The 17,180-nt window shown below is 46.4% G+C and overlaps 2 protein-coding genes and 1 non-coding gene across 3 annotated transcripts; 1 reads left to right on the top strand and 2 right to left on the bottom strand.

Annotated features, from left to right (window-relative positions):
* Positions 1–516: 516 nt before the first annotated feature.
* rrm1 (ribonucleotide reductase M1 polypeptide) lies at positions 517–9,236 on the bottom strand. Its single transcript, XM_067228934.1, has 19 exons — positions 9,096–9,236; positions 8,193–8,281; positions 7,915–8,092; positions 7,715–7,815; positions 7,560–7,619; positions 7,432–7,471; positions 4,416–4,578; positions 4,169–4,310; positions 3,978–4,061; positions 3,599–3,760; positions 3,381–3,460; positions 3,058–3,259; positions 2,676–2,825; positions 2,364–2,585; positions 2,164–2,240; positions 1,760–1,895; positions 1,551–1,646; positions 1,246–1,434; positions 517–1,117 (listed from the first exon to the last, which is right to left on the bottom strand). Exons 1-19 carry the CDS (start codon positions 9,112–9,114, stop codon positions 929–931), a joined length of 2,379 nt encoding a protein of 792 aa, XP_067085035.1. The 5' UTR covers positions 9,115–9,236; the 3' UTR covers positions 517–928.
* On the bottom strand, positions 3,857–3,936 carry LOC136933833 (small nucleolar RNA SNORD83). The gene has a single exon (XR_010874849.1). It is a non-coding gene; the product is annotated as a small nucleolar RNA SNORD83 (small nucleolar RNA).
* Positions 9,237–10,370: 1,134 nt separating the features above from the next.
* slc6a7 (solute carrier family 6 member 7) lies at positions 10,371–16,650 on the top strand. Its single transcript, XM_067228935.1, has 14 exons — positions 10,371–10,618; positions 11,404–11,629; positions 12,455–12,586; positions 12,711–12,921; positions 13,445–13,583; positions 13,711–13,845; positions 13,997–14,100; positions 14,189–14,313; positions 14,431–14,543; positions 14,667–14,804; positions 14,886–14,985; positions 15,178–15,296; positions 15,659–15,832; positions 16,046–16,650. The coding sequence occupies exons 1-14, from the start codon at positions 10,493–10,495 to the stop codon at positions 16,211–16,213; spliced, it is 2,010 nt and encodes a 669-aa protein (XP_067085036.1). The 5' UTR covers positions 10,371–10,492; the 3' UTR covers positions 16,214–16,650.
* The last annotated feature ends 530 nt before the right edge of the window (positions 16,651–17,180 follow it).

A 17,180-nucleotide genomic window follows, 5' to 3' on the forward strand; every position in this document is an offset into this window, starting at 1 on the left:
GCATGTCTTCCCCTCTCTCTCTCTCCCCCCCCTCCATCTTTAACTATCCAATAAAGCTGACAAATTCTGCGTCTCTCAAGAACCAATTCCCTTGTATTTTTTGGGGGCCAAAAAACAAGACGGTGTTGCCTTCTGATAGCAGAATCAGGCTCCACCCCATTCCATCACTTTTAGTGCAGGCTAATCAAAACTATAATTAAGTTCCATCACATGGAAGTGAACTATTCATTGAAAGTGATACCACCCTTATGGAAAGGCACCACCTAGTGCCCATGGAGCAGAACAGAAGAACATTTACATTTAGTCATTTAGCAGACGCTCTTATCCAGAGCGACTTACAGTAAGTACAGGGACATTCCCCCGAGGCAAGTCGGGTGAAGTGCCTTGCCCAAGGACACATCAGTTTGCATGACAAGGAATCGAACTGGCAACCTTCGGATTCCCTAACCACTCAGCCAACTGACTCCCCATTTATCTGTAGTTCAGGAATGATAAGCCAGTCAATATAATCTCATTGCACCATTTTATTTCCTAAAATACATCATTTAATACACGTTTGGAGTTTAAGAAATCGAATTAACCCTTAAATTAACATATGAACAATGGAGTTGACAGAGTAATTCTACAGATTTTATACAAAAAGACAACTTAAGACAGTGCACCTCAGAGCGATAAATAGAAACCTGTTCACAAAGAATATCAGAAGATCAGACAGACGCACATGTACAGCTCGGAGCCACGAAAACAACAACCTGTTCATCTCAAGTCAGAGCATGTGTAAACCTGAAAGCAGAGCAGCCTACCGGAAGATGCACCAAGGCTGGCCAAAGGCATTGGAAGTGATTCAATGCCGAGTACTTCAATGGCGATGGTAGAGTAAATGGGAGCAGGACACACACACACACGACAACACACAACCTGGAGAAGTTTAGGAGCCGCACATCAGACAGTCGTCCCTGTTCTCCAGGGAACACACCATGGCGGCCATGTTGCGTTCCTTCGTCTCCTCTGCGTTCTTGGCCGGCTGCGCCTCCTTCAGCTTCTCCTTGTTCAGGGTGAACTGGATGGGGTTGGCCGCAGGCTTGGTCCTCAGGTAGTACATGCCCGTCTTCAGACCCTGAGGAGACACAGAAACGACACGTCGATATATATATAAAAAAACAAAAACAAAAAACAACGTCATGACGCACTTCCTTGTTTACCTCGCTGCGTTGTGATGTCAGAACCCCTCAACCCGTGTCCTACCTGCTTCCAGCCGTAGAAGTGCATGCTGGTGAGCTTTCCGTAGTTGGGCTCGGCAATGTGGATGTTGAGAGACTGGCTCTGGTCGATGAAGGCGCCCCTGTCGGCCGCCATCTTGATGATGGTCTTCTGGGACACTTCCCAAACGGTTTTGTACAGCTCCTTCAGGTCCTTCGTAATCTCAGGAATATCCTGCGAAAGGCCACAACCACACTCAACTCAGACAAGTGAACCCGCTAAATGAATTTGGCAACGACACGCCCGCGGGTGCAACGGTAGGAAGTGAGGTTGTGAATTCACAAGCTCACCTGGATGGACCCATTCTGAGAGATGAGCTGGTTCTTCATGTCCTCGTTCCACAGCCCTCTCTCCGTCAGGTCCTTCAACAGGTGAGGGTTCACAATCTGTAGAGAAGACGTCGTCAAATGTATAAAACTCGAGACACGAAACACAGAGAGCTCAACCCGCCTCAGAGTGGGGGGGGTGACGTCAGGCAGGCAACGGAGAGAGTGCAGACCTGGAACTCTCCGGAAAGGACCCTGCGGGTGTAGATGTTGCTGGTGTAAGGCTCGATGGACTCGTTGTTGCCCAGGATCTGGGCTGTGGAGGCGGTGGGCATGGGGGCCAGCAGCAGGCTGTTCCTCACGCCGTGCCTGAGCAGAGACACAGGGATCAGACATCCGTTAAGAGACAGGAAGGATGGCCAAACACGGTCTCATTTATCCATCCATATCTATATATTTTTTTACTACCATGTTTGTTGTCTGCACCCACACCGCCAGAGCAAATTCCTTGTATGTGAAAATGTACTTGGCAATAAAACCGGCTTCTGATTGTATAGTTGTTGCCACTCTCTGGGTGTATGCGAACGTGATTTGAGTTTGCATTGGCACCCTCGTGGCACGAGTTCGCAGCACTCACTTGGCAATCTTCTCCTTGAGAAGCTTCCAGTCTAACAGGTCTGTCGGTGTCTTCTCCCACATATCATACTGAAGGATCTGAAACAAAACCACAGACTGGCTTGATTCCAAAAAGGAGCTAGGATTGAAGGCCCGTGGCAGTAGTAGTGGCATATAAAAAGAACTAGACTAAAAGAGAGATCTGGTCAAATCCCGACTCACGCCTTTGCTGACGGGACAGCCGGGGTAGGTCTCGTAGGGTCCGAGTTCGGCCGCCAGCTCACAGCTGGACTCCAGGGCGGCGTAGTAGATGGTCTCGAAGATCTGGATGTTGAGGAGCTGAGCCTCGGGGCTCTCGAAGGGGAAACGCATCAGGATGAAGGCGTCGGCCAGGCCCTGGACGCCGATCCCGATGGGCCTGTGACGCTTGTTGGAGTTCTCAGCCTGGTTTTCAGATGGGGGGGGAAACGGATTGGTTTTGTGGTGTCGAGAAACTGCTAGGCCGGTTGAAAAATCGGGTCAAGGCGATCTCACCTCTGGAATGGGGTAGAAGTTGATGTCGATGATCTTGTTGAGGTTCTTGACGATGACCTTGGTGACGGCGGCCAGCTTCTTGAAGTCGAAGGTTTTCTCCGGGGTCACGTACATGTTGAGAGCGAGGGACGCCAGATTGCACACGGCCACCTGAGGTGTGTGAAGGAGGGGGGGGGGGGGGGGGGGAGGAGGAGAGCAATGCAGATCCATGACTTGCATTTCGTTTATGCGACAACTATAAAATGCTCGATGACATTTCAAAGAGCCGTCATTCAAGGGGGTGGGATAAATGGTTTTCCCTGAGCACGTGGCCCTTACGTATCTGTATAGTCGTCCTGTAACATTTCCCCGTGTGTGACTGGTGTCCCCCCGCCGCCCTCACCTCGTCGTGACTGGTGTACTCCACGATCTCGGTGCACAGGTTGCTGCTCTTGATGGTCCCCAGGTTCTGCTGGTTGCTCTTCTTATTGCAGGCGTCCTTGTACAGCATGTAAGGGGTCCCCGTCTCCGTCTGAGACTCGATGATGGCGTGCCACACCTGCTGGGCCTTCACCACGCGCTTGGCCTTGCCCGCCTTCTCGTACCTGGGGGGAGCACACGGGGGGGGGGGGGGGGGGGGGGGGCGGTGAGACTGGCTTTCTCTGCAGCAGAACAGGAGAGGAGGGTTTGGGGTTTTTCCCCCTGACGCTCGTGAAATGGTCTTACTTGGTGTAGAGCTTCTCAAACTCCTCCCCCCAGCATTCGTCCAGTCCAGGGCAGTCACTGGGGCACATCAGAGACCATTCCTGATGGTAGAACGTGCCACAATGAGTACTGAAGCACTAGGAGCCCCCCCCCCTTTACAAATGATCTGCATCAACAGTAATACTCCCATTGAACTAATGAGTCAGGATGTGCGTTTTTTGTTTTGTTTTGTTGCTAACCTGGTTGCTCTCCACTCTCTTCATGAACAGATCAGGGATCCACATGGCGTAGAACAGGTCCCTGGCCCTCTGCTCCTCCTTCCCAGTGTTCTTCTTCAGCTCCAGGAAGTCAAAGACGTCAAAGTGCCAGGGCTCCAGGTACATGGCAAAGGCCCCGGGTCTCTGGGAGGGGGGGGAGGGGGGGAGAAGAGAAGAAGAGATGAACCCAGATGAGGGAGCATGGGTACAGACGTATCCCAAAGCAGGCGTGTTGCCCAGAGCCATCAGACAGGGGTGATAGATATGGGGTCATCTTTGCGCAGAGCACTAATGTACATCTGTGGAGGTCATCATGTGGCTCAGGGCAACCTAGGGGGTGGCGCGGCCGGGCTTTTCTTACCTTGTTGCCTCCCTGGTCGACGTAGCGCGCCGTGTTGTTGTACACCCTGAGCATGGGAACGAGCCCGTTGGAGTTCCCGTTCGTCTGCGAACAAAACCACCAACACGAGCGGCGTGAGTCACTCGATTGCAAAAAAATAGAAATTAAATGCGAGCAGCGACTCGTGTCGCCGTCTGGTGCGTGTGACCTACCCCGGCGATGTAACTTCCTGTCGCTCGGATGCAGCTGACCGCCACACCGATGCCCCCGGCCGACTTGGAGATGAGGGCACACTGCTTCAGCGTGTCGTAAATCCCCTCGATGCTGTCGTCCTTCATGGCCAGCAGGAAGCAACTGACAGGAGACCCAAACGCATGACAGTGTCAAGAAACTCCCAGAATCAGACCCGACTTCTCTGCTCGAGTCCATCCATGTCCCTTCTCATCCGGCACACCCTACCTGGACAGCTGTGGGCGGTTGGTGCCGGCGTTGAAGAGAGTGGGAGAGGCGTGGGTGAACCACTTCTCTGACAACAGGTTGTAGGTCTCGATGGCTGCGTCAATGTCATTCTTGTGGATTCCGACGGCCACCCTCATGAGCATGTGCTGTGGGCGCTCGGCAACTGCACCAAAAGGGGTTTAAAAAGGTCAATAGTGTTCCAAGACACCTCCCGCTTGATCTGTGGAACCAACAGAACACTAAACCGCTTGTTGGGCTGTTTTGGCAGCCCCTTTGTCACGGGACAAAGGGGCTCTGTCAACAGGAACTCCAACAGTTGTTGATTTGCATGAACGTCAACGAAGGTTGACCGAGGAAGACTCTAAAATGATCATTAACCCTTGTACTGCCTTCGGGTCACATGACCCAAAGGTTCATAACGAACCATCGTTGTGTTTACCCAATTCAAAAACTAAAAATAATTTATCTTTCAACCTTCGCAATGTGGGGGGTCTGAGACAGCCCGACAGTTAAAAGAAAATTCCTCACTTTGTTTTTGTATGTGGTAAAGTTGTCGCAATATGACGGTGGGTCACAACGATGGGACAGAATGACCCGAAGATAACACAAGGGTTAAGTTACTTGTTCTCCTTGAAACGTATCTATCACGCTACGGCGGTGAAAACTTTGATCAAGTCTGGTTGATGCAGCTAATACTGATAAAGACTTTTGAAGTAGGTTTTAACTTAAGGCCTCTGAATCACTTATAGTGGATCTCCACGCTCCGAAGGAATTTACTGGAGCCTCGGTGATCGGTTTACATACTAGGTCGGTGGTTAAATCCATATTACAGTAGAGATAAACGACTGATTAGTGAACACGCATACTTTAGGGTCGATGCTCTGATCAAGCAGACGATTTTTACCTTCGCCAGTCATGTCATTAACTGTTTAGCGCTCAAGGTTACAGGTAACGCACTTGTGCACATTTCTAAAATTGTAATCAGATATTAACGAGTCAATTATCTCCCTGAACATCTAACCAGAATTCAATTGGGTTTCCCAAGCCGGGGACAAACACCAAGCGACACCTCCGGAGTCAGGTGGCTGAGCGGTTAGGGAGTCGGGCTAGTAATCCGAAGGTTGCCAGTTCGATTCCCGGTCATGCAAACTGACGTTGTGTCCTTGGGCAAGGCACTTCACCCTACTTGCCTCGGGGGAATGTCCCTGTACTTACTGTAAGTCGCTCTGGATAAGAGCGTCTGCTAAATGACTAAATGTAAATGTAATGTCTCCGGCCTTACGATTCACCACCTACACGCTTGACACACCTGCAAACTCCTCAGAGTAAAAAAGGTGAGTGTCACGGGGGGTGGGCGTGCCCCCGGCTCCATTTCGTGATTTTAATATGCAAATGACACATTTCTGAGCGTGACTTAAAGAGAATGACACATTTAATATTTTTAAAAAGATTTTATTTACAACACGGAAACGCCTGGACACAAGCTCTCTTGCACCTGGCTGCATGTCGCCTTCTGGCCAGCTCCTCTGCGGCAGCACTTGAGGACGGCTGGCAGTCAAACTCCGTCCTTCGTTCCATCTCCTTTAGGGTTGCTTGCTTCCTCAGAGCTTTGTCCGACATGATGTAAAGGATGGCACATCCTTTGGTCCACTGGCCCATACTTCAGGTCTTCTCTTTCAAACATCTGCAATGCAGTCTGCTTCCGGGTCAGCAAGGTGTGTTTCACAGGTTGGATGCATCTGCAATGCAGTCTGCTTCCGGGTCAGCAAGGTGTGTTTCACAGGTTGGATGCATCTGCAATGCAGTCTGCTTCCGGGTCAGCAAGGTGTGTTTCACAGGTTGGATGCATCTGCAATGCAGTCTGCTTCCGGGTCAGCAAGGTGTGTTTCACAGGTTGGATGGCACTCAGTGGTAATGTTCATGTTGCCACTTCTCGAGTGTTTTCAGACTGAATGAAGACTCCTCCAGTGGCCCATGAGATACCGACAACGCTGCCTTTGCTGCCATGCCGAGACCTGGGTACCTTCCCGTTTCAAAGACAGCTGCCCACCATCTGACAGCATCGTCTCCTTCACGGTAGTCAGGTGGCTGAGCGGTTAGGGAATCGGGCTAGTAATCTGGAGGTTGCCGGTTCGATTCTTGGCCGTGTCATTACGTTGTGTCCTTGGGCAAGGCACTTCACCCTACTTGCCTCAGGGGGAATGTCCCTGTACTTACTGTAAGTCGCTCTGGATAAGGGCATCTGCTAAAATGACTAAATGCAAGTTGGAAGACTGTGGTCTACGCCATTCTGGAGAACCTAGGATAAGATGAGAAGCATTTAAATTATCCCACCAGGGACATTTAACCTCCACAGCAGTAAAATATAGTGTTAAAAAATAAACAGCAACAATATCAAAAGCATCCACACAACTCACAAACAAGCATTACATACTAACATTAGGGAACCTAATATTCAGGGTAGCTCAGAATTCGAGTAGTAGCCGTATATCTCGGAGCTCAGGGCAGAGCACCCGGCTAACGATAAGCCTAGCTAACACCATGACGACAATACAATATTATTGTAAATTATATCACAAAAAAAGCGGTAACTAACGTTAATTGAATCAAGCAAACAAATAGCTGTTTTTGCTCCAAAAAGCTTTACTTACCTTGAATTTAACAATAAGCTTCCTTCCATTCCATCAGACTGGCGCGGTAGCCAGGCGTCTCATTCAATGGCGAGCTCAGTTGACGCTGTGTGCTTCAAGATTCTGACGCAAGTGCTAAGATTCCGATTGGCCAAGAGAAAGTGCTAAGATTCCGATTGGCCCAGAGAAATGTCAATTATAAGAATTATCCAATAATGTCGCAATTCTAAGCCTGCATGGCATGCAGATGAAGGGCAGCCTACACGGCTATATCAACAACAAAAAACTCTCCGGTTCTACACGATTCACGTAAATGACCCAATTGACCAAGAAAACGGCGGTTGTTGCCGAAAAGCGACAAGTTTGCAGGTCTGGTGTCAGCTCACCTTTCCCGTCAATCTTCAGTAGGTAGGATCGTTCCAGCGTCTAGTACGAGAGAAGACATTTTAAAAAGTATTATTTTCTGCACGTACACACATTAGACAAGAAATAATGTCGACAAATATGAAATTACCTTGAAGCCAAAAAAGTTGTAGGAAAAGTCCCGGTCATAGATGATGGCTGAATTGAGGCGCTAGAAAACAAACGAGTACAGTTGCATACTACCGGTTAAAACCATGTACCCATAATTCCTTATGTTGGCATCAGAAGCCCTCTACTTAGACTTACATCCTTGTGTTTGATGACGATATCGAGAGTCTCCTTGCAGATCATGGGGGAGTGACGTCCGTTTAAATGGTTGACGTAGTTGTAAAGATCCTCCATCACATCTACAGAGAGAAGAGAGTCAGCAAAGCAGGACTATTCATTCCTCAGAACACAAATACTGTGAAGCCGGAAAAAAAAAGAGGGTCAGTTGAACAACTCACCACTAAACACTTTCTTGGTCTCCTTGTGAAGGTTGGAAACGGCGATGCGGGCGGCCAGGATAGCGTAGTCGGGGTACTTGGTGGTGAGTGTGGCAGCAATCTCTGCAGCCAGAGTGTCCAGTTCGACAGTGGTGACTCCATTATATAAACCCTGGATCACCTTCATTGTAATTTGGGTCTGTGTGGACAAGGATGGATGGTTAGGGAAGTTGAAATGTTACCTACGCGTTCTATACAGTGAACAAATGCTATTGGTCTGCAAGAGATTCTTAACTCACGGGATCCACAAAGTCAGAGTTGAGTCCATAACACAGTTTCTGGATCCTGAAGGTGATTTTGTCGAACATGACACGCTCTTGGCGTCCATCTGAAAGAAATGTCACCTTCTTAATACAACAACTGACAGCAAAGACAAGTGTGGCCTTTTGTTTGCTGCTATTATCATTCAATTCAAAATGTAATTCACGTTAAATATATTCTTTTATTAGTCAAATAATCTAAGAAAGGTTAGATTAAAAACGTTAGTCCACCCTATAATTCAAGATAGCTAGATAATAGCCCATAAAAGCAGCACCTAGAAGATCAGAAATGTGACAGCCAGAATAACGTTCACATCCGTCTGAGTTCGAGACATCCTCTATCATCATTCCAGTTCTTGATCTGTTAATATTTGCTAGTTAGCTGACAATGTCCACATGCATAGTAAACAGGTTAAGAAACGCCTTAGCAGCTAACTTTAGCCTTGGAAGCTAACTATTGGCGCCAACTTTGACAAAGGGACCAGCTGTGGAATACTCAAAGCACTTGACTTGGTGACTAGCTAGCTGCCTGTGTCGATAGCCAGGTGGACAATCAATATCCCATCAAACGTTACAGATAGCCATCACACCAACTGCTCCTAAACTAAACTATAATCTTAATAAATAGGACTTTAATACACATTATGTAATATGATAGCAATTGAGCTTGCTAGCTTAAGGCTAGTTAGCTAGCTATCAACCAATTATCTACACTTTCCACGCGAATATAACTCACTATAGACTGACGAGTTGGTAAATAAAGGAAGGATTTGCTAGCTAACTAGCTAGTCATTGTACACAAAGTGCACCATCAGGCAAGTTTGAGCTAGCAAGCCCTAAGAATTAACAAGAAACCGGTTTGACAGCAGTAAAGACACCCACCTCGTTTGATAACGTGCATGTTGACTATTTGTCTCTTCACAAAAAGGCTGCAAAAGAAAAGGGTCTCACACTGCTGTAAAACGACTCAAACTATTATATGAATAACACTGTCCTACGAATATCCAACTAAAGCCTTCCTGTTGTGAGAGAAAGCGCGAATATGACACAGCGTCCCGCCAGACGTTAGATTTGTAGCAAACGTGTAGCCAATCACACGAGCCGGAAGTGGAGAACGAAGGCGGGTGCCATGCAATCTGGCGGGTTATTTCGAAAAAAAAGTCATCTTGAAGAAACAAGTTCCCAGGCTTTCTCACATAATAGGAATAGGCTACATAGTCTATAATAATAATAATAATTAATCGTTGTGTCGTTGGTAAGTTATTACACAGCGATGTACAGCAATATGTAAAAACTAATGTTGAAAGCAGACTGTATAGCCTATATAACATGTATTTTATTACAGCTATAGGCTACAGTCTATGGTTGACCAACATTACAATAACTATAATAACGATGCGTCAGGGGATGTTACAATAAACGACTGTGAAAACATGTATTGGTGTCTGATCTCTTGAAAAAGACACAAAGAACCCGATTACATAAATCCTGAATATTGTAGATGATGGAGGGGCCTGGCCACCCTATTACTCCTTACCATAGTATCTTTTAAAATAATTGTGTTGCAAACTGATAGCGTGTAGGCATATATTAAGGGACATACATAGGCCTAACTTTACATCCCAGTTATTTAGATTTTTGTATGCACTCATTAGCAAAACGACATTTAGTTCACAAATCCTATATGGCCCTAATCATGTGTTATAGAGCATTCAAACAAAAGAAGTGATTTTGTATTGAGTAATGTGAGGAGGGACGATTAAAGAAAAGCTTCCTGTTGGTGCAATTGTGGTTTCCTCCGTGTTTCATGACTGCAGTTGAAAACTGTATCGGTGTTGCATGGCGTGTCAAATTGAAGGGAAGAGGCGGAGCTTTACTCTCAATCATACCGATGGGTAGGCTATCCTCCTCATGTGCCAAAAATATTTCACCCGAAACGTTTCTAATGGCCCATATCTCCCTCACACTGATGACATCACAAACGGGTTTGAGGTTGGTTTTCAAATACCTGCAGCTAAAACAACATTCTCAGTCAATGGTTCTAGTGCAGTAGCCTCTGAATAGGTGTGGTTTAACAATCTAGGTGAGATGGATATTTGCTGTCTTTAGAAAGAGGGCGTGCTTTACAACGCCCTGTCTCTCTTTGTGTGAAGGCTGCACCTGCGCTATAGCCGACACAGTATTTAGACACTTTCCGGCTATAGCCTATAGGCCTAAGTGAACTAAGTAGGTTAACATTTGTACAAGCCCCGGACTTTTCCACCAGTGAGGGTTCTTTTATGAAACCTTTATCTCAACAATGTATCGCTCATTCTGGAAAAGAAAGTGATTCAAAACCAGGAGAAATGAGTGAGGAAGCCAAAGTGGCACCTGGTTACACAGCGACAACAACACCGCACCAACAGGTAGGAAATAATTTTGAAATGTATTTGCTCATCTCCGGGTACCGGTAGGCTAATAATTTTGGAATGTGTTTCAAGTTTGCCTAGACATTGGTAACCCAACAGGCCCACGTCTCAGACGTAGTGTAAACTTTAGGGAAGCGAATCGGCTATATCATTACTTTGTGGTTCTTATAATATATATATAAATCTCACTTGATGACGTGAACTTAGTTCGAACTTTACACTTATCTCTTGACTTAATGCAGAAGTGTAAAAATGGCCTTAACATTTCTTGGTTTATGGACGGTGATGGAAGGGATGATGATGGTGGTTGACGACGTTGATGATTTAACGTGAAGTTCCAATGGAAATACAATTGTTGCTTCCTCTTTGTGACCTTTCTCGAATTCACCTTTTGTTAACAACTGGTTTTGCCTGACATAGGCCTAATTTATTCGCATGCGAACAATCAGCAGACAACCACACACTGCCTCCGGTTACGAGGAGTAGCCTAAACTTGAGTTCGAAAAAATGACATTTATCTCCAGAGGTGATCGGTGACACGGAATGTTATGATATGTACCTTAACCTATTTTCTTAAGCACAAATACGTCCTAAATCGGAAAAAGTTCATAGCGACTTGATTTAGAAGTTATTAGGCATACTCTCCACTCACCACATTAAAAGTGAGGGAGAAGGATTAGGGTTACATTATGTAAACAGAAATCATGGATCAACTGATAACACACCCGATAAATCCCAGTTTGCTGGTCCTGATCATGTTTCATCTCCGTTGTTTTATTTAGAATCCCGCACAGCTGAATGGACTAACCTTGGCACATGATGTCACCAGTTCTACCTCCCAACCTCCGTTTGAATCTCAACCCACATCCCCGGCAGCCCCCCCTGAACCTTACCTTCCTAGAGAGCAGTGGGGAGGGAAATATGAATTCCTGCTCTCTTGTATTGGATACTGTGTGGGACTGGGAAATGTGTGGAGGTTCCCCTACCTCTGTTACCGCAATGGAGGAGGTGAGTAACCCACAACCAAGCTGGTATTCAGGTTTTGGCAACCAAACTGTGAATGTGGCTTTTTGTGACTGAAGATGAATTGTTATTGAAATTCTTGCCTATAATGTTACCATAGCCTTTAGGTCTGCACTGTCCTCTTCCCTGTCATGCCTTTCTTCTGGGCTAATCGGACAGCGGAAACCAGGCTCATGTAATCAGGGGGAGTCAGGTGGCTGAGCGGTGAGGGAATCGGGCTAGTAATCCGAAGGTTGCCAGTTCGATTCCCGGTCATGCCAACTGACGTTGTGTCCTTGGGCAAGGCACTTCACCCTACTTGCCTCGGGGGAATGTCCCTGTACTTACTGTAAGTCGCTCTGGATAAGAGCGTCTGCTAAATGACTAAATGTAAAATGTAAATGTAATCACAGCCGTTGGGTTAGAGAGCCGGCACTTAGGTCGGACTTGTAACCTATCCTGTAAAGAAAAGCCAGGAGTTTTATTCAAAAACACCCTGAGCTGTGATGTCCAGGAAAATACGGGTCGTTTTCTGATAGCTATACTACATACTATAAAACAACATCATATAACAATAATAAAGTGATAAGATTTACATGGCGAGACTTTAATGCAAGGAAATGAACAGAAATAACTTTTGCTTCGCACTGGCGGCCTTCCAGTTTCAGCCGGGGACTTTATAATGTTTTCAGGACAGGTCCCTACAGGCGTTGGGTGTCGTGTGTGTGTGGCAGCTCAATGTTACAAAACAAAATAAATGTAGCCGTTCTCGATGCGCACACCCTGCTCGTTAAATTGTCGGTGTCATTTGGGAACGTTTCCCTGCACTAGGTGTGTTCCTGATCCCCTACTTCATCATGATGTTCTTCACCGGGGTCCCCCTCTTCCTCATGGAGCTCAGCCTCGGTCAGTACGGAGCAGCGGGGCCAATCACAGTGTGGAAGTGCTGCCCTCTCCTAAAAGGTAACCCCCTTTGCATTGTTACATCAGTGTTGTAACAATGACTAAGGAGCCAACGACAATGAGATTACCGGTCACATGTTCCCTTGTCTGCACACACTGTGCTGATGTGTGTTTCTGTCTCCAGGCATTGGCATTGGAATGCTCTGCGTTTCCACCCTGGTATGCCTCTACTACAATGTCATCATAGCCTGGACCTTCTACTACCTGTTCAGTTCCTTCCAGAGCCCTCTGCCCTGGTCTTGTGAAGCCCTGGCTAACGTTGCCCTCTGTGGCAACATGACCTCTGGAAACCGTTCGTCCGGCAGAACTCTCAGCCCTACCGAGGTGTTCTGGAAGTACGTGCTTCTTGACGTTTTGAAATGTGTTTCGGAGAGGTCAAATGACAGCTAGAATATGGTGAACAGTCCTTGTCAGAAACAGCTAGTACTCTGGGAGAACATTTCGACAGATAAGCTGCAGAGGTTCTGTAAACAGAAAGGCTCAAAGGGTGACCGTCCATAACTGTCCATAACTACTATCTGTTTTAAAGGACTGGTTTGGTGTGTGTTTGTGTCTCCTGTGGCTCAGGCTTGCGCATTAGGCGGGGTGGAGGGGAGCTTTGCATGGCAGTCTGAAGCTAAGTGTGTCGTGTGTTTTGATTAGTGTACGTTGTGCGCCCGTGTACGTGTGTTCTACATTTAGCAGACGCTCTTATCCAGAGCGACTTACAGTAAGTACAGGGACATTCCCCCGAGGCAAGTAGAGTGAAGTGCCTTGCCCAAGGACACAACGTCATTTGGATGGGGGGAATCGAACTAGCAACCTTCTGATTACTAGCCCGATTCCCTAACCACTCAGCCATCTGACTCCCTGTTCTAGTGAGCGTGTCCTGGGTGTAGTAAACAGCAAGGGCCTCCATGACCCGGGACCTGTCAGGTGGCCTCTGGCCCTCTGTCTCCTTGCTGCCTGGATCATCATCTTCCTCTGCATGATCAAGGGAATCCGCAGCTCTGGGAAGGTGAATCAGCCGCCTGGACGTCTGTGATACGCCGCATACAGAAACAGACATTTTGACTGGTTGTTCAGTCTCCACGGCTGTTGGCGCCATCAATCTAATGCCTCCTGTTTCCGGGCTGTTTCCTCAGGTTGTTTACGTGACGGCCACCTTCCCATACTTTGTCCTCATCGTTTTGATCATCCGAGGGGCCACGCTTGAAGGGTCCCTACAGGGGGTGGCCTTCTACTTGACGCCCGACTGGGAAAGGCTGGCCAGGGCACAGGTACAGCCCCTAGTCCCGACCTGATGGGCGGGTACAGCTATACATAGCAATACAAAGCACAGTAACATAGCAACTATCAAGTCTCCAGTTTAATTTGTTTCCTCTTTCCTTGTACACGATTAAGTTGTTTGTGTATTCGACTTCTGCACAGGTGTGGAACGACGCAGCATCGCAGATCTTCTACTCTCTGGGCATTGGTTTTGGAGGGTTGCTCTCCATGGCATCCTATAATAAGTTTGACAACAATGTGATCAGGTTTGTCCCTGTACCTTCTCTATACTGTACATACGACTGGCTACAGACACAGTGTGTGTGTGTGTGGCTAAAAATATTATGATTTCAGGGACACTCTGGTGATCACCATAGGGAACTGCAGCACCAGCTTCTTTGCAGGTTTTGCCATTTTCTCCATTCTGGGTCACATGGCATGGAAGAAGGGAGTTCCGGTTGGGGAAGTAGCAGACACAGGTAAATGGATGAAACTGGGGAAGCATGTTGTTCGGCAATGTTTGGACACTGGTATTGGTATGAAGGAGGAGTCACATTCAAGTTTCACCAGGCTATTCTTTGACGTTATTATTTCAGGCCCTGGTTTGGCGTTTGTTGCTTACCCAGAAGCCCTTGCTTTGCTGCCAGGCTCTGTGTTCTGGTCCATTCTCTTCTTCCTAATGCTCTTCATGCTGGGCGTCGACACACTGGTAAGGAAATACAGGTCTGGTCACTCCAACCGACAACAGTATCCAAGTGTATTTGCAAGCTAAAGATATATATTCAATTCCCTTTTGGATTTTGGATTTATTTTTGATTTTATCTCCTTGTAGTTTGGAAACATGGAAGCCATCACTACAGCATTCGTGGATGAATTTCCCCAGCTCAGAGCAAACCTGAAGCACAAGTCTCTGTTCCTGGCACTGCTGTGTTTTGTTTTTTACTTGATGGGTCTCCTGTTGATCACCGACGTGAGTGTGACACCGGTGAAACTCGGATGTGGCTGTGTCTGTTTTTTTGTGTTCGTGTTGACGACTGTCTTCTTTAAATAGGGAGGCATTTACTGGTTCACCCTCATCGACTCCTTCAGCACTAGTTTCGGTCTCATCATCATCACCCTCTTCATGTGTATTGGCATCTCCTTCTTCTATGGTATTACCTTTTATCCATCCGCACTCTCTCATTGGTCAATCCACAGTCCTCATGCTAAGCCCTGTTAACATGCACCGGTTTCACCCTTCGCACTTGTATTGCCACGTCAGGTGGTACTCCAATTCAGGTTCTGCAGAATCGGTTTGAGATCTCACCTTTCTTTCCTCTTCTTGGGGGGTCCTGTTTCCACAGGGGTGAACCAGTTTTGTCAGGACATCCTCGACATGATCTGCCGTTGTCCTCCGTGGTGCAGCAAAGTGCTGCTCTACTTCAAAGCATGTTGGGTATTTTGCACACCATTTCTACTGCTGGTGAGCACTAATATCGTTTCCCGAACCATATCATTGATATGATCTTCTCATTTTAGTTGTTGGAAAGTATCTTACTGCTGCAACCTCAGAATGGTGAATAATTTATAGACAGACAGGCTGTGACATTCAATCGCCTCTCCCCATACTGTTTCCCTATTTCTCTCTCTGTTCCCTTTTTTTATTGTACTCAGTGTGTAGGTACAGGGTAGCTTTAATTAAATCATATCTATCTATCCATACACAGTATGTGTAGTAATATGCTCTTACATTGACGACATGTGTAAAAACAGTAAGTTTGTCTTTACTGATAACCTTAAAGATTTCTTTGCTTTGACCTGGTGTTTTTGTCTCTGTGCTTCCAGTTTATCCTGACCTATGTCTTCATAGAGATGTACCGCACCCCACTCCACTATGGGCCCTACCTGTTCCCTCTATGGGGCAAGGCCTTGGGTGTGTGCATGGGTGCCACCTGCTGTCTACAGATCCCCATCTGGGCGATTGTAGCTATCTGCAGAGAGTCGGGGACGCTAAAAGACGTCAGTACCACCCCCTATCGTACACCCATCATCACTGAGGTCGTGTTACAGCATGGCTGTCTCGTCACTAACAATACAGCTGATCTCTTAAGAGATTGCGATCTACCTTGGCCCAAGATCTGTCATACCGTCATGAAAACGGTCATCAACCCAAGTACCTCCTTCTGAAGCGTGTCACTTATTCTGTCCCTCTCTCTCTCTTTGTGAATGTAGCGTTTCAAGAAATCTATCCGACCTCTGAATTCCTGGAGGGTGAACGACCTGCACAGCAATGGGTCGGAGGAGAGAGTGGAGCCCGAGAGGATCGAGGCTCCTTTCACGGTCAACCTCACTGACTTTGACTTTACCGCCACGACCTGGGAAGATGGAACGGACACTTGAAAACGGATGTACAGCTATTTTATATGACACGATCAAGAGTCTCCCTGTCTTGTCTTTGGCCCAGGCCCAGCTAAGATTTAGCTTGTCGGTGAGCGGCAATCTTAAAGGCACAGACTGGCATCTGTTACCTAAGGATAATATGAATGGATATTTTTTGATATTTATGCTTTTATGTATTGTACGAGCGTTTTTTCACTCTACGCAATGTGTACTGCGGAATGCATTTGTAGAAAGTGTTTTTCGTCCTTCACTGGAGGAATGCAAACCTTGGTACGTAGACAAAGGCTGACTTGATGTCTACTGGTAGACTGGCTGAATATTTAAGGCTGTCACCCTCTTTTTACATTCTCAGATTATGATCACATCAGATGGTCATAGAACAATATGCTAACTTTTATATTATGGAGGAATAAAAGTAATCTAATATGAAACTGTTACTTGTCATCCATTGAATTGCAGTCAACCCCTCTGACAAACAGGTATCAGTTAGCCTACTTTATTTCCTAGAAAATCTTTGTTATATTTGAATACATAAATGGTTTATGGTATCCTAGTAACCTCCCTGAAATGAGTTTTAAAAGGTTGGGATGTCTGTATCTGTATCCATTATAATTTTGCGTTGACATATTGCACTTGTCAACTTAATTCAAAGTAAATACAAACAACTCATTATGGTTATACACCCAATTTAATAGTATCAGTAAACATAATCAAACAGTGGTGAGTAAATCAAATATCCAATATCTAATAAATCTGCAAGGTTCCAACATATAGAAATAAACATCTAAAACATCTCAAAATAAAAAAAACATTTGACACCTTACAGTAGCTAATTTGAAACCGTTGAAATAGTTTAATCATATGTACATTGAAACAACATTCTGTAGCATTGGGCCTTGATCAGCAGGTGTGAACTATAAGAATAAATGCATAAAGGCAGAAATGCAGATTTTACAATGGCCTGCGA

This window comes from Osmerus mordax, chromosome 25, assembly GCF_038355195.1.
Source record: "Osmerus mordax isolate fOsmMor3 chromosome 25, fOsmMor3.pri, whole genome shotgun sequence".
Taxonomy (NCBI): domain Eukaryota; kingdom Metazoa; phylum Chordata; class Actinopteri; order Osmeriformes; family Osmeridae; genus Osmerus; species Osmerus mordax.